Source organism: Otolemur garnettii, unplaced genomic scaffold, assembly GCF_000181295.1.
Source record: "Otolemur garnettii isolate 467f Iridium unplaced genomic scaffold, OtoGar3 scaffold00134, whole genome shotgun sequence".
In the NCBI taxonomy this organism is placed as follows: Eukaryota; Metazoa; Chordata; class Mammalia; order Primates; family Galagidae; genus Otolemur; species Otolemur garnettii.
This window is the reverse complement of record NW_003852529.1, coordinates 4734070-4761649: the sequence shown is the minus strand read 5'-3', so window position 1 is coordinate 4761649 and position 27580 is coordinate 4734070. Positions and strand designations below refer to the sequence as shown.

Below are 27580 nucleotides of genomic sequence, written 5' to 3'. Positions count from 1 at the left end.
TGGCATTGGTGTGACATCTGTGCAGAAACCTGGCCCTGACACGGTGTCCACTTGCTGGCCTAGGAACTGGTGACCACCCTGTACATCGGCTTCTTGGGCCTCATCTTCTCCTCGTACTTCGTGTACCTGGCTGAGAAGGACGCAGTGAATGAGTCGGGCCGCGTGGAGTTCGGCAGCTACGCAGATGCGCTGTGGTGGGGGGTGGTAAGTTGGGATCTGGTGGGCAGGGGTCCTGGGTTGGGGCCACAGAGCATGGGCAGACATAGCAGGGTGCTGGGGGCATGGATTTCTTACGATTTGATGCCACGTTGGCAGGCTCCTGCCTGGACACTCACTCCCTTTGCTGCAAGTCTGTTACTGAAGCTGCACCTGGGACCCACTGTACCCAGTTGGTACACCGTGTTCCAACTGCCTCCTGATTTCTAATACTTTCTTCTTTGAGCTTCTGTTTTGTAAGGAAAGTCCCATAGGATGCTGTGGGGGACTTAGCTCCCAGGCAGCTACACCTCCGGTCCCACTGGGCTGGGTCCTCAGCTGGGTGGAACAGGTATAGGGAGGATGTGGTGAGGTGATGCCCTGAGTGTCTGAGGGTCTGCCCCAGCCCTGTGCTCATCCCTGTGCTCCAGGAGTGGGAGACCATGATGGGTGGAGAAGCCCCAGAGAGGGCAAGAGCTCGCATTTGCACTGGATACAGAGCCTGGGAATTCTGTAGCCGGTCACGGGAGCAGGACAGGTACAGCCTGTGCCCAGGCACCTGGGCAGGGGTGCCTGATGCTCCCACACTTGATCCCCAGAGGCCCAATATGAGCCGACTGTTCAGGAGAGCGGTGCGGGTGGGTGGGCGTCCTGCAAGGAGCCAGGCTGGCGGATGGACCAGACACCTTGCAGCAGGAATGCAGCTGAAAGGAGCAGGACCCACCCCTGAGTCCTGTGCCACAGGTGCGTGGGCCTAGGAGCAATTTCTTGTAGCTCAGAGAATGCGGCCTCAGTGTTTCTAGGGGAAGCCTGGGCTGCCAGTGTCCCTGCAGAAGTTGGTCACTGCCCACACAGCCTTCAAATCCTCCAGATAAAACAGTTTTTATGCACATAGGAGCACACAGCACCCCAGGGGGAGCAGCTGGTTTAAGACTAGAGGGTGGAGTGCTGGCCACCCCCAGCCCCTCAGCTTTAGGGGCGGTGGGCCACCCTGGCCAGGCAGGCTGGGTGAGGGGTAGGGAGCTGAGCTGACCTCAAGCTGCTGGCTTGTTCTCAGGCAGGGACTAGGTTGCCCCTGCTCTGCCCCAACAAGCCCACCCTGAGTCCACTCTGTCTGCTAAGGCCCCTGGGCAGGATGGAGGTGGCAGCAACTGGGATGGGGAAAGAAGAAAGATATAGCCCATGTGGGTTGGGGGACTGCACAGGGCCCGAGGGCTAGAGGCGGGTATCTGTGTCAGGTCCCAGCCCTGAGGGTTCCTCCCTCCACTGAGGAAAGGCCTCCTGGCCTCCCCGCCCTCCACAGAAGGGAGCTAATCTAAGTGCATCAGGTGGGGTGAGAAGCTGCCTGTAGCTCGCTGAGCAGGCGTGTGCCCCTGTGTTTCCTGTGTCCCCTGATAGGCCAGATACCTACTGGTCAAGGCAGCATGTTTTCTGGAAGTTTCTAACATGCCAGACTGCTCAGAGAAAGCATGTATTTGCTGACACAGCTCCCAGGTTGGGGCAGTCCTCAGTTTCAGCCTCTGCCTGCCCTCCTGGGGTGCCTGTGTCCCTAAAGGCCTATAGTGACAGGCCCGATTACGTCTGGGCAGGAGGGTTCAGCCCCAGACACAGATCAGGGACAGGGCAGGGCCTGAGTGGGGCACCGACTGCCCAGGTCCAGGAGAATTGCAGGAGGGTGGGGAGAGGGTGATGGCCCGAGGTATGGCTAATGAGCAGTGCCCAGCTTTGGTGCCGCCCACCAGCCTTCCTGGCTGCCCACTGGAGCTGTGGGCAGCAGAGGCTACTCCCCAACCCCCCAGCCCGCGGCAGAGTGGCGCTCCCACTCCCACACCTGTGCAAACATCCGCCCGCTGGCCGGGAACACGGCCCCTTTGTGCCCGGCTTGGCACCAGTGTCCTGGCCCGCGCCGTCAGCTGCAGCCCGCGCCTCGGCCACCGTGTGCCCTGGCCTGGCCATTGTTCCCACCGGGCCCCCGCGCCCCTGGCCGCCCTGGGGCAAACAGCTTCCATTCAGCTGCCCCTGCAGCTGTCTGGGGGGAGCAGCCCCTGTGGCTTGAGTTATGGGCTATGTTCCTGGTGCTTTGTGGACAAACAGAATTTGAGAAATGCAAGACAGGGCAGCCTGATGGGGGCTTTTAAGCTGGTTTGCCAAATTGCAACTGCACCCTGGGCAGTTGTCTTCCCTCAGTTTCCTTTGTCCTGGCTTTGTCACCCTACAGGGAAGTGGTGCAGCCCCTGCCCAGCCTGGGGTGGGAGACCCGCTGTGGTGCACTTAGCAGTGGGCGGCTTCCCAGAGGCCAGGCCACTTTGAGCTCCACACACGTCTGCCTTAGGCCTCGTCTGGACTCTGGGCCCTTCACTCTTCAAATGTACCCAAATAGGGCTGGAGCTGCCACAACAAAGTTTCACAAACTGGTTAGCATAAAACAACAGGAATGTATTGCATTTTGGAGGCCAGAAGTCTGAAATCAAGATGTGGGGAGGGCCACACTCTCTCTGGAGGCTGGTGTGGGGGCTTGTTCCTTGCCCCGTCCACCTTCTGGTGACCCCAGGTGTTCCGGGCCTTGTGGCTGCTTCATTCTTTCGCGTCTGTCTCTCTCTTCTCTTATAGGGACATTGTCATGGGATTTAGGGCCCACCCGGGTAATCCGGGAGGATTTCATTGTGAGATCTTAATTACATCTTTGAAGACCCTGTTTCCAAATAAGATCACGTTCTGAGGGAACAGGTGGGAGTGAATTGAGGAGGACACGATCCAGCACAGGGCAGCGGGTGTCCCAGGGGACTTGGTGGGAAGGTCTCTCCCCTGACTGGGCCTCAGTTTCCCCAGCTGTCAAGTGGCTGAGCCACACTTCCCACCCCTCTCTGGGGTGGAGATGCCCAGTTCAGATGTGAGATCTCCCACACCCCCAAATGTGGCGCCCGAGCCTGGCCGCTGAGGCATTTGGGGAGGATTTAAGACTTTTTTCTTCACTCTTGGAACAAAATGCATTTGTTTGTGTTCAAGTTTGAGCAGAGGGAAAGCAGTTTTTGCAAACACGGGCTCCTCTGTTCAGTGCCCAGGGGTCTCTGCAAACAGGAGGCTGCTGGGCTGTATTTACCCCTCTGCATCTAAATTTAGAACTTAGAGTAAAGCTGGGATCCCACCCTTGCCTTTCAGCAGCCTTTTAAAATAGCGTCTGACTGTGTGCTCTTCCTTCTCACCTGGAGGCCTGGATGTCTCCTGACTCCCAAGCCACACCACATCCTGGCAAAGCAAGGCCTACTTGCCCAGATAGGGGCTGGGTATGGCAGGGCCTCCCAGACGGTCATGTATAAGCTCTGTTGGACCATCCAGGGGGAAGGGCTGGGGTTAGGACCTCCTTCAATCTGGGGAAGCCAAGGCCCCAAGGGCCAGAAGTGGCAGGGCCAGGCCCCTGGCCCCAGCACAGACCCTACCCAGATAAGGACTTTCCCAGAACACAGCCTGCAGGACCCCAGCCAGAGAGAGTTCTCCTTGAGGAGGAAGGGACTTTATAGCTGGGTTTTGTAGGGTGAGTAGGAGTCTGCAAAGGAGTCTGTCTGCCTGCACCTACTGACCCGAGGCCAATGCCTGGGGAAATTCTCACAGGAACCCAGCAGGCCCCGCGAGGACAGCATTCAAGATTAATTTCCTCCTTGGGTATAGGGTGAGCCCTTGGAAGTCTCGGGGCTCGGAGACTTGGAACAGAACTTTCTAGCTACTCTTCGACAGAATAGGAAAAAGGAACAGTGGTATCATGCAGCACAGGGAGATTGGAAGAGGTAAGGTAACACAGCAGTCAGCAGCACCCTGACCACTGACCAACTGTGCCCCTTGCACAGGTTATCCAACCTCTCTGAGCCAATCTGTGAAATGGGTGTAAGGTAACATACCTATTTCTATAGGTCACTGGAGAGTTAAGTTGGTGAATACACAGAAAGCCTGGGGTTACCAGGCACCCACCCAGGACTTAGGAAAGGCTGATTGTAAATATTAGACAGGCATTACCAGCCACGGGTCTCTTGGGGTTGCCCAAAACCAGAACACCAGTTGACAGCCCCATGGAGCCTAATTCATATTAACAGATTTTTGGCTACTGTGGTCTGGTCACATTCTCAGCCCCACTGGTCCTAAGGGTGGGCCTTGCCTGTGTCCTGCCCACGCCCCACATGTCCCCTCACAATGTACAGCTTTGGCCTGCCTAGCCTTGCCACTCCTGGACTCTGGGACCCAGAATTTCTGATGTTGCATCCCCAGTGCCTAGGAAAACTTAGTGGCCAACAGGAGACCACGGCTTGTAGGTGGACGAAGAGTGATGGGGAAGGGGCAAGGAGACCATTGTTGACTTCCTGGGGTACAAGTTCAAGTTCAGTGGCACTGTTGGACAGGCCCTGGGACTGGGGCAACGCACAGGAACACTCAGTTTCTCTATCTGCTAAATGAGGAGAAATGAGGAGACAGGAGCCTGCCTCTGCGGGCTGACACTGGGGCTGTGGAGAGGGCTGTGAGGATCATGACCCCAGAGGCAGCACCTGGTCCTTCTGCGATAGAGACTTTACTCAGACATTAAAGGCCTTCTGATGGGGCTGGGCCATCTTGTCACTGGAGTCCTGTCCAGCATGGTGCTTGTGGTCCTGCTCCACAGTGGGCACTGGCAGGGTCTAGGCGGCCCTGGTCTTGCTCTGAGTTGTGGTCTAGGAGGATGTGGCATGCACTGTGGCTCTCACAGAAGAGCCTGGAAGGAGCCCTGCTGGTGTGTGTCCCTGGAGGACCTCGATGGCCTGAGAGTGGGGAGACCTCCCTGAGGAGGTGACATCTGAGTTGAGACCCCAAGGTACTGTCACTTGGGCTGCCAGTATATAGGGACTTGAGCCCAGCATGCTGCCAGGTGGATGTACCCTCGGTGGCACCTGGGATTTCATTTAGGAGGAAGGGACCAGAGAGGTGCTGACCTGTCCAGTGGTGCTGGTGGCCCCAGGCACGTCCCTTCTCCACAGTGCATCACTGTGTGTCCTTGCCCAACTGGGGTGTGGCCGGCCTGTCCCACGCCAGGGTGAGGATGCAGGACCTGCCAGGCCCTGAGGCTCCAGGCTTTCGTGAGCGAGACCATGAACATGATGAGAAAGCCTAGGCCTGTGTGGATGTGTGTTCATGTCTTTACTTTCTCCTGCCAAAGGGAAGCAGGTTTATTTTGGGCATGTTTGCTTCTGTCTTTGTCCAGAGAGTGTGAGCCCACTGAGGGCTTCTCTCAGCCTCCACGTGGCTCCCCCACATGCCAAGCCAGAGTCTCCTGGGCATCCCCTCAGGACACGAGTTCCTGGCATGGAGGATCTGCAGGACCACAGTGTCCCACAGCCCCGGAGACAGTCCTGGCTCTGCCCAGCCAGCCCCTCTGTCTGTGGCTTCTCCCCAACCCGGCCCTGCTCTCAGTAGTCCTGAGTGAGGAGGATGTGGGTTGGGGGATTGTTACCCAGGTGAGCAGAGTCTGGTCTGCCCTGTCCTGAGAAGCATGTGTTTGAGCCGAGCCTGCTGTCCAGCTTGGCCAGAAGGCTCTAGAGCAGGAGTCTCTGAGGTGACACAGAGCGCTTTGCACACATCTGGAGTCCATCTAGGTAACAGGCTTGCCCTGTGCCACAGCCTACAACAGGCAGTCAGCAGGGAGCACAGCTTCAGCCACATTCCCTAGAGGGGAGACGGAAGCACAGAACAGGCTGAGGCTTTGCCTATGGGCAGGGTAAAACTAAGACCTCCAGCTTACACTCAGAGCTGTGGTGCCAGCCTGGGCTTGCTAGGAGGGAAGCTAGCAAGGTGTGGCTGCCTGGCAGCACTCTCTGGCCCTCTCTCAGGTCATTGTCCTGTAGACCACTGGCATCATGCCACAAGAAGGGATGGCCCATCTGGACCTGTGTGTTCAGCCCACCAAGGGCTCTGGGGCTGGGTGAGACCCTGGGTGGGCTTCTTGCCTGGCCTGGGGCCTTCCTGAGGAGCCAGGGTCCCACCATGGCTGAGGGCTCGTCCCAGCAACCTGGGAATGACTGTAACCACACAGGGTGTTCTGGGGGCCTCTGCTTCCCTCCGTAGGATCGAGTGGCCACCTCTCCCTAACTCTATTCCATGAGCCTCTTCATGGGTAGGCTGGTCCCCTGAGGCTGGGCCTACAATAGCTAAAGCAGCCTCTTAGCTCCTCCTGGGTTTGTCCCCTGGCTTCCCAGCGGCTGTGATGTGGAGTACAGGTCCAGCAGGCTTCAGCATGGCTATTTACTAGACCACTTGGGCACAGTGACCTGGTTTCTGACTGGCCTGATTTCCTCCTCTGTAGATGGTCCCCTGTAGTGTCAGGAGATGGTGAAGCAAGGGCACTGTCCTAGGGGCTACACCATTGTGGTTGTCCCTGCTCCTACCCCCTGGCAACCTCTTACCTCTGGGCCAATGACCACCACATCTCCAGATGGACCCTATGAGCTCTGTGAGCCAGCTCTACACAGCATGGCTGGTGTGGGGGTTTCCTGCCTGGTCCTCCACCATCCCTTGCATGGAGTCTGATTCCAAAAGGAAGGAGTAAAATAATCCCAGTGTCCCCCACTCAGGACAGATGTGGGGACCAGAAGGCCCCCCTGCCCTGTGAGTGCAGGTCCAGGCTGGATATGAGCAGCAGGGCATGGGCCCTGGCTCACCCCCACAAGCTCCTCTTCTGGGCATGAGCAGCACGGCTGTGCCCCTGTGGCCTGCGCCCCCGCGGGAGCCTCAGCAGACCGTGTCCCTCCGTTCGTTGGCCCAGCAGACGTGCAGATCTGCATTCTAGATGCTGCTGCTGGGGACAGTTCCCAGCATAGCGACCATAAAATGGCCCATTCCTGAGCTGCTTGTGTCTGTGAATTTAGGAAAAATAAACAGCTTACAGGGAGGGGCCATTTCCTCAAAAAGACCCTCATTAACTTGACGAAGAAGGTCTGTGGCGGGGTCTACCCTCCACAGCAGGGCAAACACCCCAGGGCCACTTCTTGGGGCCAGGCTTCCTCCCCAGCCTGGGGGCCCCTGCTTTTACTGGCCGGCCAACCAGGAGGACGGAGTATGGGGACCCTTAGACTTAGATGTGACGGCCCCACCCTTCAGCTCATCTAAGAGGTGGCCTCAGGTACCCTCACCTGCACCTGCCTTCAGGAGCTCCAGGCTGCCCCCTCCTTCCCCTTTCCTCATGACCTTTTTGCTTTTAGATTTCTTAAGCAAGTTAAAATATGACATATTTATTTAAAAATTAATAATTTTAAAATGTTTTAAAGTAATTTAATACTATTAAGTGGTAGTAGCCAGCATGCCAGCATGTGTTATCAACATCTTGGTGGAGCCCATGGGTGCCCTTGTGCCCAGCACCTGAGGTACAGGCCCCTGCCATGAGGAGGCCTCTGGGGAACCCACAGCTGTAGACACTCATGTCCAGCTAGCTCCAGGGACGCTGTCTGGGTGTGGGTAGGGGATGGTGTAATTGGGAAAGTTAGCTACTTAACAGAGAGCTTTTGTTTGTGTGGGTCATACACTCAATGTTTAATAAAACTAAGAAATGTTTTAAAGGAGTCCATGTTAATTTATTAATAGATCTATTATGTGCTTACATAAATAACATGATTTTATGAAAAGTTACTATATTTTCCAAAACAAAATGATATTGATTGAAAAATGTACATTTCCACAAATCTATGGGAAATCTGGCTCCTGGGAGGATGGCTGGATTCTCTCACCTCCCTATCTGTCTTGACGGTGATATCCAACTTCCTTCTACTTGAGAGGGAACCTGCCGGGTTTTGCCGTCCCCACACTCAGCCCTGGGCAGGCAGTTGGCCCATACTTTTCAGGTGAGCCCAAGTTTGACTCCTGCCGCAGGGCACGGCCCTTTTGCCTGCTTCTTTCTTGGGTCCAATCTTGTCCTCCCTAACCTGATGCTGGGACTTGGTCCTGCCCGGGGGCTTTCCCCCCTCAAACCCTGAGGTGGTTCAGGACCATAGGTGCATGTGGTGCCATGACCGGCCCATCTACAGAGCAGCAGTAGAACCTAGAGTAGCAGGGCAAGCAGAGCCTCAGGGTATCACCAACAGTGTTTTGAGGGATGAATAGGAGGTCACTAGATGAACACTTAGGAAATGGGACATTCACACTGAAGAAGTGAGTGACCATCCTACTGAGATGGCTGGGTCAGAGGCTCTAGAGTTAGCTGTCACTCACTTATCCAGGCTGCAGAGGCCCTCTGAGTTTGAGGCCAGAGCATCCCAGGCCAGTTTCTGGGCCACCTCTGTGTGCTTTCTCTGACTTGTGGTGGGCTCGGTAAATACTAGCAGAATGGGCAGGTGAACAGGTGGGTGCTCTGGCCCCTCTGCACCTGCCGCCACTCCTGTCTATGTTGTTGCCAGGGGGAGTTACCCCCCCCACACACACACACACACAACAGGGCCAGGCTCAGAGCCTCAGATGCCTCCTATTCATAGCCCTCTAGAGAAGGTGGCAGTGGCCCAGCCCTCAGGGTGGTGCAGACCCTCTGGGAGGATACCATGCCAACAAGGGCTCCCTGCTCCCACAGGGCTCCCATCCACCCACCTATCATGAGCCCTGCCAGTGGCTTGGGGTTGGCCTGGTTTCCCCTGCAGGTACCTGAGCTGTGTCCCCGATGTGTGCGCTACGCGTTCAGGATATCTGGGACCACGCCAGCCCTGATACTGTCAGGCTCAGACCTGGATTCCAAACCCTGCTGCACGTGACCTTGCCACATGCACACACGTGATGTAGCTGCATATGTGAGGTGCCCTGCCTCTACATGAGGTGTGTCTGCAGCTGTGCACCCACACGTGGAGCTGGTGGTTCACAGGAGGGGCCTGGCAGCAAGCACGCCCCTGTGCATGTGCCTGCACGTGTGTTTCTTGAGGATGGCGATGCTGCAGGAAGGCTCCAAGCAAACAGCCTCTGTGGGAACGTGGTCTTGGTGCAGTGCAGGGTACCCCCGGGGGTCCCGGTGGCCGCCAGGGCTCAGGAGAGGCTGGCCCCATCGTGCTGCCTGGTTCCCCTGAAAATCTCGTGTCACATCATGACATGTCATTGTGCTCGTCAGTATAACCCAGTTTCCAAAATGGGGTCCTGCTCCTCCAGCAGCTCTGCGTGTGCCATGCATGTCTCTGCATGTGTCTTTGGTCCTGCCTAGCTGTAGCACCAGGCTTCCCTCTTCCTTGATAGCCCAATACTCCAAGGCTGGAGTAGCTGGGACCATCACTGCCTTCAGGTGGAGTTGCCTGGATAGGCCCCAAGGACCCCCCCTGGCCTGTGGGGCAGGGCTTGAGCACAGCACCAAGCTGCTCTCATTCAGAAGCCTCTAGGCCTGCAAGAGGGTAAACACAGGGCTCCTGAGTGAGGGCAGAGCAGGCCTGCAGAAACCCCAGTGGTGGCCACACGCCGGCACTCAGGGGTGGCACAGCAGCCCGGGGCCCAGCGGGGGAGTAGGAGGCTCTCAAGCCGGCAGGATGTCATTTTCAGGCTGGCCCAGAGGCCCCAGGGGGCAAACCCCAGATGCCAGCAGGAGGTGGGGGTAGCCCCTCACTCATGTTGTCCTAGCACATGCCTGGGCGGGCGGCTCCCCACCCACCGAGAAGAAGGCTCCGAAAAGAGCAAAGATGAAACATGTGGTGCCCCGGTGGCGTCAGGAAGTGATGCGTCATCCTAGTCACAGCTCTTTGTCAAGTCAACCTCCCAGCCTCCCGGGGGTGGCGCCGGCAGCATTAGGGCCTGAGGGCTCTGTCTCCTTGGGGGTCGGCAGGCCACAGGCCTGGTGGTCTCCTTGGCCGTCATGCCTGGCTTTCTGTGGAGTGGGCTGTGCACCATGTTTGTCTCCCAGGGTCAAGGTGACCCACACCCTCCCACTACTTGGTTCCTGATGCTTTGGCTGAGCTGCACAGTGTCCACCCTGGTGGCTGGGGTCTCTAGGCTTCTCTGCTCGTCAGGGGGTGGGTTTGTCAGGACAGGTGGCCTCCCATGGTTCTAGGCCTGTCCAGTGCTCACCGCTGTTCCCTCCTGCAGGTCACAGTCACCACCATTGGCTATGGCGACAAAGTGCCCCAGACGTGGGTTGGGAAGACGATCGCCTCCTGCTTCTCTGTCTTCACCATTTCCTTCTTTGCACTCCCAGCGGTAGGTGCCCCTGTGGGTGACCACACAGCCCTCTTGGCAATGGGCCCACCTGCCAAGGAAGCTTGTTTTGAGCCAAGATGGCACCTCCTTCTGGGGGCGGGGGAAGCGCCTTACCCAGGGCCCAGCATGCCTGCCTAGGGACCCTGAACGTGACCCTGCCCTGCTCTGGCCCCAGCAGGGTCCTTCTTAGCTGGTGTGGGATGTGCCCTGAGGAGGAGAGGACCCCATGTGCTGCAGAGGCGGGTTCTGTACCTGGGGAGGGAGCTGTGGTCACTTACTGTGGCCTGGGGAGGGGCTTTGATCTGCATCCGTTCCAGAAATCATAGACCATAAGAGTCAAACCTTTCTGGCCCGCTATGTCTGGGTAGGCGAATGCCTGTGTTGTGTGTGTGTATGTTGTGTGCACGGGTATCACGTGTGCTGCCTGTACCTATCACATATTCACATGTAACTACCATATCTTCCGTGCGTGCATATTGTGCATGATGTGTGTATGTGTGCGTGTGTGCATGCCTGCATGTGCACATAGACATGTAACTTGTGCATATATGCCTGTGCACACGTGTGTGGGTGTGGCTTAGTATGTGTGCCTGTTGTATGCGTGTGTGTGTCCCACAGGCACCTGTACAGATGACTGTGACACCTGTGTGCATAGCTTGATGTCCGCTGGCAGGAAGCCCCCTCCCCAGTTGCGAGTCCTCTGCACCCATTAGCTGGCATCCCCAATGGCCCCTGGCCCAGCGTGTGGTCTCTGGCTGGCACATGCAGAGGACCAGCCCACCTGACACTCACAGCAATCTCTGGGAGTGGGTGGCAGAGGGTCTGGTCCCTCCAGGACGCAGGTACTTTACTGGATAGGTCCTGGGTGTGAGTTCTGTCTCTGCATCAGCCTGGGCCAGGCAGGCTGGGCCGCAGGTGCTGGCCTCACTTGTGTGGCCTCCAGCACTGACCAGGCCTGGCCTTCCCATGGCAGTGACCCAGTATCTATGTCCTGTGAGGGAGGCCCGTGTGGACCTGAGCGGTGGCCCGTGTGGATGTGAGCCTCTTCTTTGTTCTTCCCAGGGGATTCTCGGCTCCGGGTTTGCTCTGAAGGTGCAGCAGAAGCAGAGGCAGAAACATTTCAACCGGCAGATCCCTGCGGCAGCCTCACTCATCCAGGTGCGAGGCCTGTGTGGCCTGGTCACCACAGTCACTGTCACTTCTAGCCCTTGTGTCCATTGGTGTCAGTCTGAAAGTCTCAGCCTTGTGTTGACCCAGCTGGCCTGGCAGGCTCATGCTTATGGGGGCATCTGCTTCTGCGGCCACAGGAGCCTGACTCCTGTAGCAGCTCTGGCCAGAGGTCACACCTCCTGGGCTGGGGACAAGGCATTACCATGGCAGCCCCAGAACTGGGCATGGTGGTTCTGAGGCTCCCTTGCGCCAGCTGGCCTTGGGCTCCCACCACTTTCCCCTCTGTCCTCCTCCCTCTGCACTGCTCCCAGAAGTGGGCCAGGAAGATGCTGAGCCTGGAAAGATGCATCCAGGGCCCCAAGTGGCTGTCCCCAGGAGAGGCAAGCCCAGTGCCCATTGGGGCTACTGAACAGGAGGCAAGAACCTATAGTGTCAGCCTCCTGGGCCACCCTCTGGCCCACAGGGCAATAGGGGCAGGAGGTCCTGCAGACAGAGGGAGGCTAGGGGTACTGAGCCCAAAAGGGCAGCTCTGCTGATCACCTGGGCTGTGTAGAGCACATCAGAGAATGGGGTTTCCCTTTGATGTAAGCAAAAACTTCAGTACAAGAGCCATACTTGTACCAGCCAAGCCTTTGCTGCTGGCTGCTATGGGGACTAAGGGGCTGGTCAAGAGCCCCAGAGTATGGGCATTGTTGGGTTAGGTGGGCCAGAGCCCAGCTGTGAACATGGTCCTCTTCCTGGTGCAGTGGTTGGGGTGCCCAATGAGGGCCCCTCTGGATACCCTGGGCTAAATCCCCCTCGGGGAGGACTGGGCCCCCTATGGGTCTCAGTATCCTGGGTACTCTGCCCACCAGGGCCCCTGATGTGACGTGGGCACTGTCAGGTGCCGGGGCTCAGCTGGGGTCTCCACTCTATTCCTCTGAAGCACTTCCAGAACCAACTGTCTGGGGCCTGGACGTTATGCCTGAGTGGGAAGGAAATACCAGCAGCAACCATAAAGCTGGGGTGCAGGGCCTGGCAGGGCTGCGCTACCCCCACCAAGCCTGGTTTTATGGCCCCACAGTTTCTCCTTTCGGGGAGACCATAAATCAGGCCCATAAAACCCTCCTTGGTCCCACCATGGGCAGGCAGCCCACTGCAAGGGAGCATGTCGGGTGCCCTGGGAGCACTGATGCCATTCCCAACAGCCACACATCCCGTAAATAAGCAGCTCCCTCTGCCCACACCATGCCCACTGAGGGAGGGAGCAGCTGGGGCCCCAGACCACAGGAGTGGGCAGCAAACATTGGACAGCACTGTGACATTGGGTTTGCAGGGGAGGGGACGTCCTAGCATATGCACGGGACCCCGTGGGCCTCAGAAGGGCTGGCCTGAAGCCTTCCTATGACTCCCTGTCACCAGTGGGAATGAGGGCTGCACCATTCTCTGAGCAGCCATGTGTATGTTCAGGGCTGTCATTACAGTGGCGTCATTGTCATCAAGGAGTCACCATCGAGCAAGCACTTTTTCCACTAGCCCCTCTCTCAGGCCTTCAGTGATAGGGCCACCAGGACAGACCCTCGTAAGAGGCTCTGGGAGCCCCTCCTGCCTCATCCCTGCCCACCTGGATGCTACACAGCCTCCTTTGGGTCTCCCTATAGGGAGCATCTCTCTGTAATGCAGGCTTAAAATCTTCACCTATGTACCGTCAAAGGACCCCCGGCCCTCAGGGTGGCACGGAGGGAGCTCTGGGAGGGACTCAGACTCACCTTCTGCCGGGCCCTGGTGGTCCCTCTGCAGCCTTTCATGTCTGGAGGCCTGGGCTGCCAGGGCTGTGCCCATCCCTTGCACTTGCCAGGTGAGGCACTGATCTGTGCATCTCTGATAGTCAGGGGCCTGGCGGCAGGACACTGGGCGCACAGAGGTGAGGCTCACAGGTGAAATGCAGCATCCAAGCCACAAGTAACAATTGAGTGTGAGGTGGTGAACTGCCTGGCACCTGAAGGATGTCAGAGCAGAGGGCTGTAAGCTGGAACTCTGGGGGTGGAGGACACCTGGGGAACGGGGCCCCAACCAGATGGCTTGACAGGTAACAGCCTCCCTCCTGCCTCATTCCAGACGGCCTGGAGATGCTACGCAGCCGAGAACCCTGACTCCTCTACCTGGAAAATCTATGTCCGGAAGCCATCCCGGAGCCCTGCTCTGTTGTCCCCTAGCCCCAAGCCCAAGAAGTCTGTCATGGTGAGAAGCCCCCAAAGCTAAAGCACAGGGCAGGGGCTCCTGATCGGCAGGGGGCATGTGGGACTGGCCACTCTAGGGCCAGGATTACCAGTCCAAAGAGAGTACCAGAGGAGCAGGGTGGGCTGAGTTCCAGCCAGGGTGGGATAGGAGGCTCTTGAGAGGGACTTGCTGTTGGGTTTTGTTCCCTGAGCATGGCAGACAACATGATGGAGGAAGGATAGCAGCTCAGAGGACAGTCTTAAGGCCACAGGAAGGAGAGCGTAGGCAGGGAGTGGAGGCTGAGGTTGAGCTTGGCATCAGCCCCCTTCCTGGCCCATGCCCATACCCTCGTCAGAGAGACCTTGCCTTCCTGTCACCACCAGAGCCTTTACGACTGTTCTCCCCTCTGCTGGGACATTCTCCCAGGTTTCTATGACACCTGCTTATTCACTTCCTTCACTGACCTCTTTAGAGAGGCCCCATGAGCCACCCCTCACGTGCTCTGGTCCTGTCCTGTCCCCCGCTCCCCTCACCACTGCCCAAGGCCATATCGGACATGGATCCATTCACCAGTTTCCTGTCTGCCATCCCCTCTGGGTGCTGGGCTATGCAATGATGGGGCAGTAATCGAGTTGAGCCCCCCAGGAAGCAAGCCCCTGTGGCTCTTTGCCCTGGCCCTGTGGAGGGCACTGGGGCAGGGCAGGACCATAGGCACTCAGATCAGTGGAAGGCCTGGCTCAGGATGCCCAGGAACCGTAATTTATAATCTGGTTTTTAGGTGAAGAAAAAAAAGTTCAAAGTGGACAAGGACAATGGGGTGAGTCCCGGAGAGAAGAAGCTCACCATCCCCCACATCACATGTGACCCCCCAGAAGAGCAGAGGCCAGGTCACTTCTCTGTCGATGGCTATGACACTTCTGGTGAGAAGCCCCCAGCATGGTGTGGCAGGTGGGGCAGGGCCTGGACAGCTACTTTGGCCACTGTGCCTTAGCTCGTGTCAGGTAGCCCCTGACATACACAAAGATCACTGCATTTTGGGAGCCTGAGCAAGTCAGTGAGTTTTCTCCTTGGACCGAGGTCCCTCATAATGAGGGATGGACAGAAGGCGGAACTTCTAGAAGCTTCTGAAAACTTGCTAAGTGCTTTCCCCTCAGTCTTTCACCACATGTTCTACTGGGAGGGAAGCTCAAGCAAGTGACAGGCAGACTGGCTGCTCCATGGTAGGTGGCATTCTTGAGTCTGTAGCTTTCTCCTGGCAATGCCCGAGTACACACCGGCAGCATGGTGGGGATGGCCCCTGCACAGTGGTACCAGGCCTGGGCCAGAGTGTGCATTGCAAGCCCATTGAGGGTTTGGCTGTCCCCCATCCTGGATAAACGGTTTGCCCACATTAAACCCTAAGCAGCTCTTTAATAGACATGGGTAGGGAGGCAACAGAGGCTAAGCACACACTGTCCAGGCCAGGTGGCTAAAATGTGGCAGCACCTGGTTTGTGACCAGGTCCACCTGTGAGACTACCTGTGTCTCACCAGGCGCTATCTGCATAGGTACACGAAAGGTACCGTGGCAACCCTGTCTAACGGGATCAGCCTCATAACCTCTGCCCACTGCTCTTAGGCAGCTTTGGTGGGAGTGGGGTACGGGCAGTGGTCTCCCAGCTATCCAGCCTCATCAGAAGGGACACACACTATTCCTGCTGTCATAGAACCCAGCTCCAACAAAAATGTGCTGTAGGGTGGGCTATAAGCTTGTAGCTCTGCGGATGGTGCAGATCCAGGTGCCTCAGGCCTCAGGCCGTGAGTGAGGGGTGGGGGCTCCAGAGTTGTGGCTCAGCCCTCAAGAATTAGGAAGGGGCAGCTGCGTGGAAAGGCCCCTACTTCTCAAGGGGGCTCTGGCCTCTCAAAACTCCAGTGCCCACCTCTGGGGAACTATGATCTCTGGCAGCTGTGCTGCCACCAGGATGGGGCACCGTGGCCCACATCTTCCTGTGAGAGGTGCCCCAGGCCCCTCTGCTCCCTGTGCCACACACAGAGGTCTCTTTCCCTGCCCTGCCAGTCACTTCCCCTGAGGTAAAATGGTGGGGGTGGAACTATGTTCTGGCACAGAGACAAACTGACCAAAGACTGGCACTGGGCCACTAAGGAGAGGTTCCGACGAGAGTCATAAAGTCTCTGCCCCAGAGTGTGGGTCCCCTAGGTGGAAGGAGGCCCCCACTTCAGAAACACTTAGCCATGGATAAACCATGGCCTTGCCCTCCCAACATGGGAGACCCCTCATCTTCCCAACAGAGAGGTGGGTAGTCAGGCCAAAGGCATTGTGGGCCGAAGCCCCCATCCTGTTTGACCACTTGCTGCTGTCCCGGTGGACATCAGGTCTCCTTAGGCCTGCATTTGATCCCACTGGCCTAGTTTTTTGCCCATTAAGATCTTACCCCTGTGTCTCCCTATGACTCAAAGGCTTGACCCCAGCCTGAGGTCCCTTAGCCACCATACCAAGGGCCCCCCCTGCCAGTTCTATTGGTGGCTGGACACTGTGTTATAGACACTGAGCTCTTGGAAGCTGGGCATTGCCTCCTGTGTGGCTGGGGTCCTCTGCTACACACATTGACCTCCCATCCCAGAGCCAGGACTACACACCACCACAGTCCCATGTGGCAGCCACCCCCTGCACTTAAGTCACTTCTGAATCCTTCCTTCCCCCTCTAGGCCCTCTTCCCAGGACCTGGGACTGACCAGAATGTCCCAAGACTTAGCAGAACATTCCAGATCACTGGCAGTTCACCTTGAGGAGACTGTCACTGTCTTAAGCAGGACAAAGTGTGACAAACCCACACTGCTCCTATCCCTTTGTGAGGGCCCACCAAGGTCCTGCTCTTTTCCCAGTAGCATACCTGTACCTGGTCCCCATCACAGCAGGAAGGTGGCAGTGTCCCAGAAAGGGCCTGCATCTGTTCCCTGGCCATCCTATTTAAGAGTCCCTGGGCAGCACTCTGCCCACTCCCTGTGGCCTTGTCAGATGCCATCAGGATTTGACTTAGACCTGGCCACATCTCAGCGAGCCCCTGGGACAAGCTCCCCATCTTCCCACTTAAATGGTACAAAGGGGAACTGTGCCAACAACTGCCTGGTGCCCCTGTGGCTCTAGGTTTAATGGTAGGACCATTGTCCTGATGCCAATGGGGGTTTTCTGGGCATGCTAATAGGCAGGATGGGTGTGCCTGTCCAGCAGAGAGGACTTGCTGTGTGTTGGAAGCAGGCTCCTTAAGGGAGCCAAGCTCTATCATTGCCACTGATCCTTCTGAGCTGGTGCCCTGCTCAACCCATGGTGGGCATGTGATGAAACACACGTGGCTGTGCCACTGTCCAGGTTTCATTTGACCGTTGTCACAGCCAGGCTGTCCAGAGGCCTCCCGAGTACCAAGTCCCTAGATGGGTGGAGGAGATTTTCCCAAATCTGCTGGTCCCAGAGACCTCAGAGGACACTGGGCTGGAAGGTCTCAGGTCTGTGACCTCAGGGTCGAGTGGCACATGCCATTCTGCCTGGTGGATTTCAGGGAATTCCAAAATGATTGGGGGGGGGGCTGCTTCAAAGACCCATCACCTTGCCATGTCTTTCCTGACTCAGTGGGTCTCTCTGTGTCTACAGCTTCTGTTCTGTGGCCCTCAGCTCGGGCTCCCAGGCAGCTGCCCACTGTTTCCAGGGCTTTCAGGGTCTTTTCCACCCTCCATTCAGGGAAATGTGAGTGGCAGCTGGGGCACAGCGGAGGCCAGTGTGCCAGCCTCTCCCTCCCCTCCCCCAGCTTCTGCCCTCCTGCAGATCCCAGTTGTTCTTTTGCTTGCTCTGCCCTGGCCAGTCAGTGACTGTCCTCCAGGCCTGCTCTGTGTAGGGCCGAGGAGGCCCTCGGCAGGGGTGAGAGAAGTTTCTGCACCATCTCAGGAGGAAGGCAGGCAAAGCGACGGGGGCTGTGTGGAGGCCAATGGATGGGCACCTAGCTCGGTGCAGGCACACCCAGAGAGGCTTCCTGAGGGCGGTGACATTAAGGCTGAGTAGAGCTGGCCAGGAAAGAGAGGCCATGGCACGGGGGCCCAGCTGTGCCTCTGTGGGTCACCACATACTAGTCAGGGCCCCAGGAACAGCGTTTGTAAGGGGGATATTGGGTCACCTCCCTCACATGAAGGTGTAGGGAAGCTCCCACCACATGAGTGCTGCTTTGGTTACGCCTGCTGGTCACTGGGGGCTTCCATGAGGAGTGAGCAGGAGCCAGGTCAGGAAGGACACAGAGTTTAGGCTTTGCTGGACCTGTCCAGGGAGGCCGTGGGTGGTCCAGGTTGGCCATGGTTAGCCATAGGTTTTATACATACCCCCTGTAACCTGGTGGATTCAGATTGGGGGGCAGGGCCGGAGTCAGGTCTGGAGCACAGGTGGACAGATGACAGGCTGGCCAAACAGGCCTGAGGGGGGACAAGGTGCTGGGACAACCAGGATGTAAGGTCTATAGGGCAAGGTGGAAAGTGGGGTGGCCAGGGTGAGCCACAGGCTGTTTCAGACAGGCAAGAAAAATCCCAGAGAACGACCGTCCAAAGCCCATCCCCCCTCTGCTAGCAGAGCGAGGCCCCAGTGGGGCCTAGGGGTTGGCTGTCCCCACTCACATCGCTTTGCTTCTCTGAGGTGTGTATCTCAAAAAGGCCTTAACTCCCAAACTTGAGAGCCCAGGCCCTATAGGATCGGGTGTGCTGCAGCCAACATGCCCAGCCTCACCATTCGCCTTCTGCTTCCCTGGCTGGTGTTCTGCTGTACAGGATCCTCCCCACCTATTGTCTGTCTGTCTCCTCTGGAGTCTGACTGGGACCCTGGTTCGTGCCACGTCCTGTCACTTCTGGCCGCTGCTCTGGCCAGTGCTCTGGCCACTGTTCTAGCCACTGTTGCCTTTTGAAACAGCCTTTTGTAGTTGTGTGTGGACATCCAACTTATGTTCACTCACAAATTTACCAGTCACACAGTCTGGATTTCATTTCTATCTTCCTTGAATCTGTGCTGCCTTCAGTGAATGTAAACTCTGTTTCCATTAGTCTAACAGATGGTTCAGTTGAGCAGAAGTTACAGGTTGATAACTGTATTTTCTCTGAAGACTCTGGAGCTATGATACCCCTATCGCCTGGCTTCTGTAGACCAGCAAGCTCATTTTTCTTTCTTTGTTTCTTTTTTTTTTTTTTTAAAGACCAGTTTTTTTCTTTTGTTTTCCAAAATTTTAGGAGCAAACATTCATTTTTTTTTTTTTAAATTTCAGGCTCCTTTATTCCATGAATATTTACAGAACATCAACTATAGGCAAAACATTGACATAATCATTGAAGATAACATTGAGACAAATATATCAATTTTATGAGGAAACAAAAGCATTATCTACAAGTCAATTATGAGATAAACGTACTCATTACCACCACTCCTAGTAAAGTTGAAGATCCTAGCTAGTACAATTATGATAACTTAAAAATCCCAATGGTTTGTAAAAAAGTATACAAATTTCATTACCTCCGAGTTACCAAGTTACTTGCAAGTTACCAAAACAATAGAAAAATTCAGCAGTGTAGCTAACTTCAAAATAACTATACAAAATCAATTATATTCCTATGTAAAAAAGAATTACAAAATAATATTAGAAAAAGAAAGATAGCATTGTATCAGCAACCAAAATAGAAAGTACCTATCAATATAGCTTTAACAAGAGCTGTGCAATTTTTTTGAATACATAATCATTTACTACTTGTTTGTTACAGAATACACAATGTTTTTTCTTTTTGTCTTCCAAAATTTCAGGAGCAAACATTCATTTTTTAATTTTCATAACTGCATACATTAATGCATTTATGTGGTACAATGTGCTGATTTTATATATGATTTGGAATGCTTACAGCAAACTGGTTAACATAGCCTTCACCTTACTTAATTATTGTGTTAAGACATTTATACCTCCGTAGGTGACCTTCCCACCCCACCTATTTTGAAAACCTTACCCTTGACTTGAGCGATTAGTAGTTTTGCTACAGTGTATCAAGGTAATGGGTTATTTTTATTTACCCTGCTACAATTTGTTGTGATTCCTGAATCTGAGGGTTTATGTCTTTCATCCATGTGGAAAGGCAGCACGGTTGTGCTGTAGAATGTAGCCTCCCCCAGTTGTTCTGATCTCTCTGTCTTCCTTGGCCATCTCTCAGGGTTCCCATCTCTGTCTCCCTGTGCTGCATCCACAGTGTTTTCTGTCCAGTTCACTAATTCTTAAATGTGTCCAGTCCACTGCTTTATCTACCTGTTGAGACTTTAATTTCATTTGCCATATACAGAGGCTGCCTATATATATATGCACACACATTTCAAGCAAGGAAAAAATTGTATTAAAGTTGTAATACTCAAGTCACATTTGATTTCTCCAATAACAAGAGACAAAAGATACAGTGTACCAGATACCAAAAATTATTGTTATATATTATTACTATTTTAATACAGTTTTTCCTTTTTTAAAATGTATATACATTTTTTTCAGCACCCATGAATATTTTTTATTTCTGTACATCTTTGTGTGGGTTTAATCTGCTTCATTTTAGTATGTACCTTTCTCACATTTGACAACTTTAAATTTTTAAGTCATTTCAACATGCTCCTTTTGTAGCCTCTTTCCTATAGTTTCATCACCTGCAATTCTTTTCTTTTTTTTTTTTGAGACAGAGCCTCAAGCTGTCCCCCTGGGTAGAGTGCCGTGGCATTACAGCTCACAGCAACCTCCAACTCCTGGGCTCAAGCGAGTCTCTTGCCTCCGCCTCCCAAGTAGCTGGGACCACAGGCGCCCGCCACAACGCCCGGCTATTTTTTGGTTGCAGCCGTCATTGTTGTTTGGCGGGTCCGGGCTGGGGATTTGAACCCGCCACCTTAGGTGTACATGGCTGGCGCCTTAGCTGGTTGAGCTATAGGCGCCGAGCCATCACCTGCAATTCTTGAAGAGTCTAATTCTGTCCACTGTGCTTTCTCCTGACTGTTCCTCATGGTAGCTTGTTTCCCTGTGGATTTATAAATTTAGATTATGAGCTTATGATTGGTGGATGGTTTTGTTTATGGGGTTCCTATGTGTCCTCTTTGAGGGTATATGACTCTGAAGAAATTGTACTTTTGCTTATACAGGATGACCCAGTGAACCAATCCAAGACTTTTTTGGTCTAAATTTACAGATACAGGATTTCATAGGCAACCCATGCTGTGTAAACAGAACCTCAATCTCTTGTGAGAGCAAGGCTGAGTTACACTTATGGAGAGGAGACATATTATTTTATACTCTAGGAAAACAGACCAAAAAAATGCATTTCCTTTTTTTCTCCCTCTGCCAGTGCATGAGTTTGTTGTGTTGTTCTTTGTGTGATTTTTGTCTACCTCTTAATTATTGGTTCAACCTTTGTAGAAGCCTAGTTTTACATATGGGCATCTCAATTACCAATTCTGGCCTGATGCTTGTGCCAGACCCTGCCTCTCCTCCTTAGGGGAGCACATTGAAGTCCACACTGTGGTTACTCAGCTGGGGAAAATCCCAGGGTCAGCTGAGCATCAAGCCAGCATGCAGCAAGTGCTTTATGCTTAGACGTTAGGGACCCCATCTGTGTCAAGTAAGCCTACAGTGCACACAGGATGGTCACATCCTGCAAGTCTAGGGATGTGTGTGGAGAGGACCTTCAGGGCAGCAAATCTCCTCATTGCCAGAAACAGAAGTCCTCATCTTCAGAAGGGCAGGCAGTGTTTCTACAAGGGAAGCCGGAGTGCCCCCTGGCAGAGGGCTTGGCAGTGATACTTGGACACAGCCCCACAGCCCCACACCTGGAGAATTTGGGGTTCCAGTGGCTTCAGGGAGGCCCAGGAATCTGTGTTTTCAGCAAGCCCTGGGCCACTGAAGCATTGGAGACTCCTAAGAATGAAGGCTGGTGCCAGGGCCAGGGAACCAGAGCAAAACTTTCATGGATTCCAGCCTGTCCTGTTAGTGCTGCCTCGATGTTTCCTCGGTTGAAGGCACTTATCTAGGACAAGAGCAAGGCCCCAAGCTGGCATTTGTGCCTCTTCTCTAGGTCTCAGGAGTGACATTAGCCAGGGCCCTAGAGGACTCTTGATTATAACTCCCTTGATCATCCTGGTTACCACATGTGGCTCATGACAGCCTCAGGGCCCTGGGGAAGTGGCCTTCAGCATTGAGTGGATATGGGGGAGGATGGCAGGACAGGGTGGGGGAGCTGGACCCACTCCTCAGGCATGTCCTGAGTTCCCGGATCAGAACCTTCTCCTGGGCCCTCACCCAGCCTCTCACTTCTGCTCACTCCTTCTGGGCCCTCACTGCTGGTAGCCTCCTCTAGTCTCTTCACTGCCTGCTGACCTGTCTAGTCATACTGTATGGCCTGGGAACAGGCTAATAAGTGTGTCCACCTTGGATAGAAGCCAGGCAGTCATGGCCCTGCTCAGAACACCCCAGAGACACCCCCTCCTGCAGCCTCCATCTAGTAGCCTCCACAAGCTTATGATAACCTGGCTCCATCTCATCTTCCTGGCTCTGCCAACTTGGGCCTCCCTGTCCTCACTGCCATGCCTTTCTGCCCAGGCACCACTGCCCGTAGCTTCCTGGTGAGAAGCTGTCCTTTCTCAGATTTTAAGAGACATAGTTCTTCTGATTAGAGAAGTGGAAAATACAAATGAGAATACTGAAGATAGAACAGTAACCTGCTGTCAAAGGCAGCAATTGTCAGATTTTGGACATATGTTACCCCCCTGCCATGCTTCCACTGCCGCAGAGTCCTACCCTGGGGGACCCCACACAGACCACTCGGCTTTATTCCTACTTTTTCCACTCGTTGTGTTGTCATCATTGCCACGTACCATTTGAAATGCTTTTATTAAAACCACTTTGTGTTATTTCCAGGTCAGTGCTTATACCAATGATTTTCAGTTTCAACTTGTTGCATTAGAATCTGTAGCTAATTTGGAAATACCACTAGAAAGCCTTTCCCAACAGGGTCAGCATTTTGTTGGAACTAGGTTCGGCATTTCACCATCTGAGTGCTGCTGGTTTTTAAACTCTTCTTCTGCAAAGAGGAAATAATGTCCCCAGTTAGAAAATATTTATGAAAATAACAATAATGAAAACTCTTTATATCAGGTCCTGTGGAGTTTTTTTTTTGTGTTTTTTTTTTGTTTGTTTGTTTTTTTTTTTTTAGACAGCATCTCTCTCTGTTGGGTAGAGTTTATGTCATCACAGTTATGGTAACCTCAAATCCCTGGATCAAGCATTCTTCTTGCCTCAGCCTCCCAAGTGGCTGGGACAACAGGTGCCCAACACAACACCCAGCTAATTTTTCTATTTTTAGTAAAGATAGGGATCTCACTCTCTCTCAGGCTGGTCTCAAACTTCTGAGCTCAGGCAATTCTCCCACCTTGGCCTCCCAGAGTGGTGGGATTACAGGTGTGAGCCACCACACCTGACCTTGTGGAGTGTTTTAAAGCATTTAAAGTGTTTAAATTACTGTTGGTTCATAAATAGGTGCTTCTAAATATAACTTTAAATTCAATAACCAATAGCCAGGCATTGTGGCAGGTGCCTAAGTCCCAGCTTCTTGGGAGGCTGGGGCAAGAGAATGGCTTAAGCCCAAGAGTTTGAGGTTGCTGTGAGCTGTGACTCCATAGCTGATTCTCTATCCAGGGTGACAAAGTGAGACTCTATCTCAAAAAAAAAAAAAAAAAAATCAATAACCAAAAAGTAAAAAATAATGAATAATGTATAAAAGGAAGAAGCAAATGCAGAATTAGACCTGCCTTTTAATATGCCTCTCTGGAGTTTGTAGAACTGGAAAGTAAGTAAGTAAGGACGCAGATCTGAATAACACTTTAAACAATGTTAATTAGCATTCACAGGATGTCCTCTGAATGGGGGCAGGATGTATATGGCTCTCAAGTGTTGATAAGAACATTTACCAAAATAGACCATATGATAAACCATAAAGCCAATCTCAGTAAATTTAAAATGATTCCAGTGATATATGTCCTTTGACCACAATATAGTTAAAAATCAATAAGAAAAAGATCTCTAGCAAATCCTCAAATATTTGGGAAGTAACATGCTTCTAAATAACACAGTGTCAAAGAAGAAATAAAAAGAAAAACTGGAAAATATTTTGAACTGAATGAAAATTAAAACAAAATTAGTAGGATGCTGCTAACATAGCACTTGGGGGAATATACAGCACAAACATGTATGTATTAGAGAAGAGGCCTTGAATTGATGAACTCAGCTTGTACCTTAAGAAACTAGGAAAACAATAGCAAACTAAACCCCAAATAAGTAAAAGCAAGAAGATAATAATGATTAGAGAAGAAACATAAAACAGTATGAAAAAATTAATGACACCATAAGCTGATTTTTGAACAAGATCAATATAATTGGGAAGCCTCTACCTGGATGGATCCAAAGAAAAAGAAGACACAGATTATCAGTGTCAGGAATGAGATATATGACATTATAACAGTGAAATAAGGTAATATTCTATACAACATTTTGCTATTGAGCTCAACAACTTAGATGAAATGAACAACAACTTGAAAGACATAAACTACTCAAGAAACATATAACCTGAATAGCTCTATAATTATTAAAATCCAAGTTATAGTTAAAAATACTCCCCACCAAGTACTCAAGTACTATATGGCTTTGCCGCTGAATCCTACCAGAACTTTAAGAAAAAATAAAATCAGTTTTAGAAAATAATATGTTCTAGAAAGTTGAAAGGGGAGTATTACCAAGTCCTTAGACCAATATTAGCCTGATATGAAAACCAGCCAAAGACATTACAAGAATGCTATAGATAAGTATTCCTCATGAAGACAGGTACAAAAGTTCTAAGCAAACTTTTAGCAAATCCAATATTATATTAGAAGAATTGGCTGGGTGCAGTGGCTCACACCTGTGATCATAACACTTGGGGAGATCAAAGTGGGAGCATCACTTGAGCAAAAGAGAGACCTTGTCTCTACTAAAAACAGAAAAATTAGCACCTACAGTCCCAGCTACTCAGGAGGCTGAGGCAGGAGGATCGCTTAAGCTCAGCAGTTTGAGGTTGCAATGAGCTGTGACAATGCCACTGAATTTCAGCCAGGGCAATAGAGACTTAGGGGTAGGGAGGGATCAAATAGGGTTCAGGAATCCAAGTTTAGTGTGACATTGAAAAAATCAGTTAATGTAATGAACCTGATTAACAAAAGACAAGTCATATGGCCTCTCAATAAATGCAGAAAAACATTTGACAAAATCTAACAGCTATTCAGTATAAAATCTCTCAATAAGTAGAAAATAGAAAGGAGCTTGCACAACCTGATCCAGGTTGTTGACAAAATACCTGCACTTAACATGCTTAACAAACACCGATTGCTTTCCCCATTGGATAAGAGACACAAAAAGAATGTCTGCTTTTACTAGTCAACATTAAACTGGAGATTATTGCCAGTGAAATAAGGCAAGAAAAATTTTAGACTAGTTTGCAAAGAAGTAAAACTGTATTTCTTTGCAGATGACATGGTTATCTCTGCAGAAAATCAGATGAATATATGACATGAGTAGAATTGATATGTGAGTTTAACAAGATTGCAAATACAAGTTAACATGAAAAAAATCTATTCCTACGTGCTAGCAGCAAATGATATGAGATTGAAATTTTAAAAATATAGGCCTATATAATTTTATTGTGCTTTGCTTTGTCGTGCTTCCCAGATAATGCATTTTTTTTTACAAATTTAATATTTGTGGCTGCCCTGTGTCAAATAAATCACTTTTTCAGTGGCATGTGCTCATTTTATGTCTCTCTGTCATATTCTCACAAGATTTCAAACACTTTCATTATTATATTTATGATGATCTGTGATCAATGATCTTTGATGTTACTATTGTTTTCAGAAGCCGTGGACCACACCCATGTAATAAATGTGCATGTTCTGACTACCCCACTAACAGGCCGTTTCATTGCCTCTCTCCCTCTCCTCGGGTCTCCCTATTCCCTAAGAAATAACAGTATTTAAATTAGGTCAATTAATAACTCTGCAGTGGCTGCTGAGTGTTCGAGTGAAAGGAAGACTCACACGTTTCTCACTTTAAATCACAAGCTTAGAAATGATTAAACTCAGGAGGAAGGCATGTTGAAAGCTGAGAAAGGCTGAAAACTGGGCCTCTTGTGCCAGCCAGCCAAATTGTAAATGCAAAGAACAAGTTCCCAAAGGAAATTAAAAGTGCTACTCCAGTGGACACACAAATTATAAGAAAGCAAAACAGCCTTCTTGATGATAGGAAGAGAGTTTGAGCAGTCTGGACAAATCAAACCAACCACAACATTCCCTTAAGCCAAAGCCTGATCCAGAGCAAGGCCCTGACTCTGTTTGATTCTGTGAAGCCTGAGAGAGATGAGGAAACTGCAGAACAGTCTGAAGACACCAGATATTGGTCCATGAGCTTTGGGGAAAGAAGCTATCTCTGTAATGCAAAAGTGTGAGGAAAGGTAGCAGGTGCTGATGGTATAGGAGCTGCAGCAAGTTACCCAGAAGATGTAGCTGAGATCACTGATGAAGGTGGTTACACAAACAAATTCTCAGTGTAGATGAAACTGCCTTGCATTGGAAGAAGATGCTGCCTAAAACTTTCATAACTAGAGATGAGAAGTCAATGCCTGGCTTCACGGCTTCAGACAACAGGCTGACTCTCTTGTCAGGGGCTAATGCGACTTTAAGTTGAAGCCAGAGCTCATTTACCACTCCAAAAATCCTAGAGCCTTTCAGAATTGTGCTAAATCTCCCACCTATGCTCTGCAAATGAAACAACCAAGGCTGGATGACAGCACGTCTGTTTACAGCGTAGTTTACTGAATGTTAAGCCCACTGTTGAGAACCACTGCTCAGGAAAAAAATTCCTTTCAAAATGTAACTTCTCATTGATAGTGCACCTGCTCACCTTAGGGCTCTGACGGAGGTTACATGAGATTAGTGTTTTTATGTCTGATAGCACTGCATCCATTCTGCAGGCCATGGACTAAGGAGTAATTTTGACTTTCAAGTCTTATTTAAGAAATATATTTTGGAAGGCTATTATTGCCATAGATATTTCTCTGGTGGATCTGAGCAAAGTAGATTGAAAATCTTCTGGTAAGGATTCATCCTTCTAGATGCCATCATGGAAAGAGGACAACATATCAACATTAACAGAAGTCTGGAGGAACCCAATTCCAATCTTCATTGATACTAAACTTTAAGGGGCATGAGCCATCTGAGGAGTCACTCAGATGTGGAGGAAACAGCAAGAGAACTGGTATCAAGAGTGGGACCTGGAGACAGCACCAGACTGCTGCCATCTCAATGATCAAACTTGAGGAGTTGCTTCTTGGGGAAGAGCAAAGAAAGTATTTCTTTGAGATGGAATCTCCTGGAAAAGATACCATGGATGTTGTTGAAATGACAAAGGATTCAGAAGATGACATAAACTTAGTTGAGAAAGCAACAGAAGGGCTTTAGAGGATTGATCCCAATTTTGAAGAAGTTCTCTGGTGGGTAGAATGCTGTCAAACAGAATCACATTCTACAGAAAAAGCTTCCATGGAAGAGTCCGTCAATGTGGCAAACTTCACTTACTTTCAGAAATGGCCACAGCCACCCTAGCCTTTAGCAGCCATCAACAAGAAGATAGCTGCCTCCGTTAGCAGAGCAATTAGGACTTGCTGAAGGCTCAGATGGTAGTTACCATTTGTTAGTAGTACCTTATTTTTTATTGAAGATAGACACATTGCTTTCACACATGATG

The 27580-nt window shown here is 51.8% G+C and overlaps 1 protein-coding gene across 5 annotated transcripts in view; it reads left to right on the top strand.

Annotated features, from left to right (window-relative positions):
* The window catches only part of KCNQ1 (potassium voltage-gated channel subfamily Q member 1), a 389965-nt gene that overhangs the window by 87564 nt on the left and 274821 nt on the right, over positions 1-27580 (top strand). For all 5 annotated transcript variants that reach the window (XM_003798368.3, XM_023518338.1, XM_023518339.1 and 2 more), the window contains exons 6-10: positions 64-204; positions 10249-10359; positions 11422-11517; positions 13627-13749; positions 14507-14648. In XM_003798368.3, the coding sequence (XP_003798416.1) occupies positions 64-204; positions 10249-10359; positions 11422-11517; positions 13627-13749; positions 14507-14648 (613 nt within the window). The remainder of the gene's footprint in view (positions 1-63; positions 205-10248; positions 10360-11421; positions 11518-13626; positions 13750-14506; positions 14649-27580) is intronic.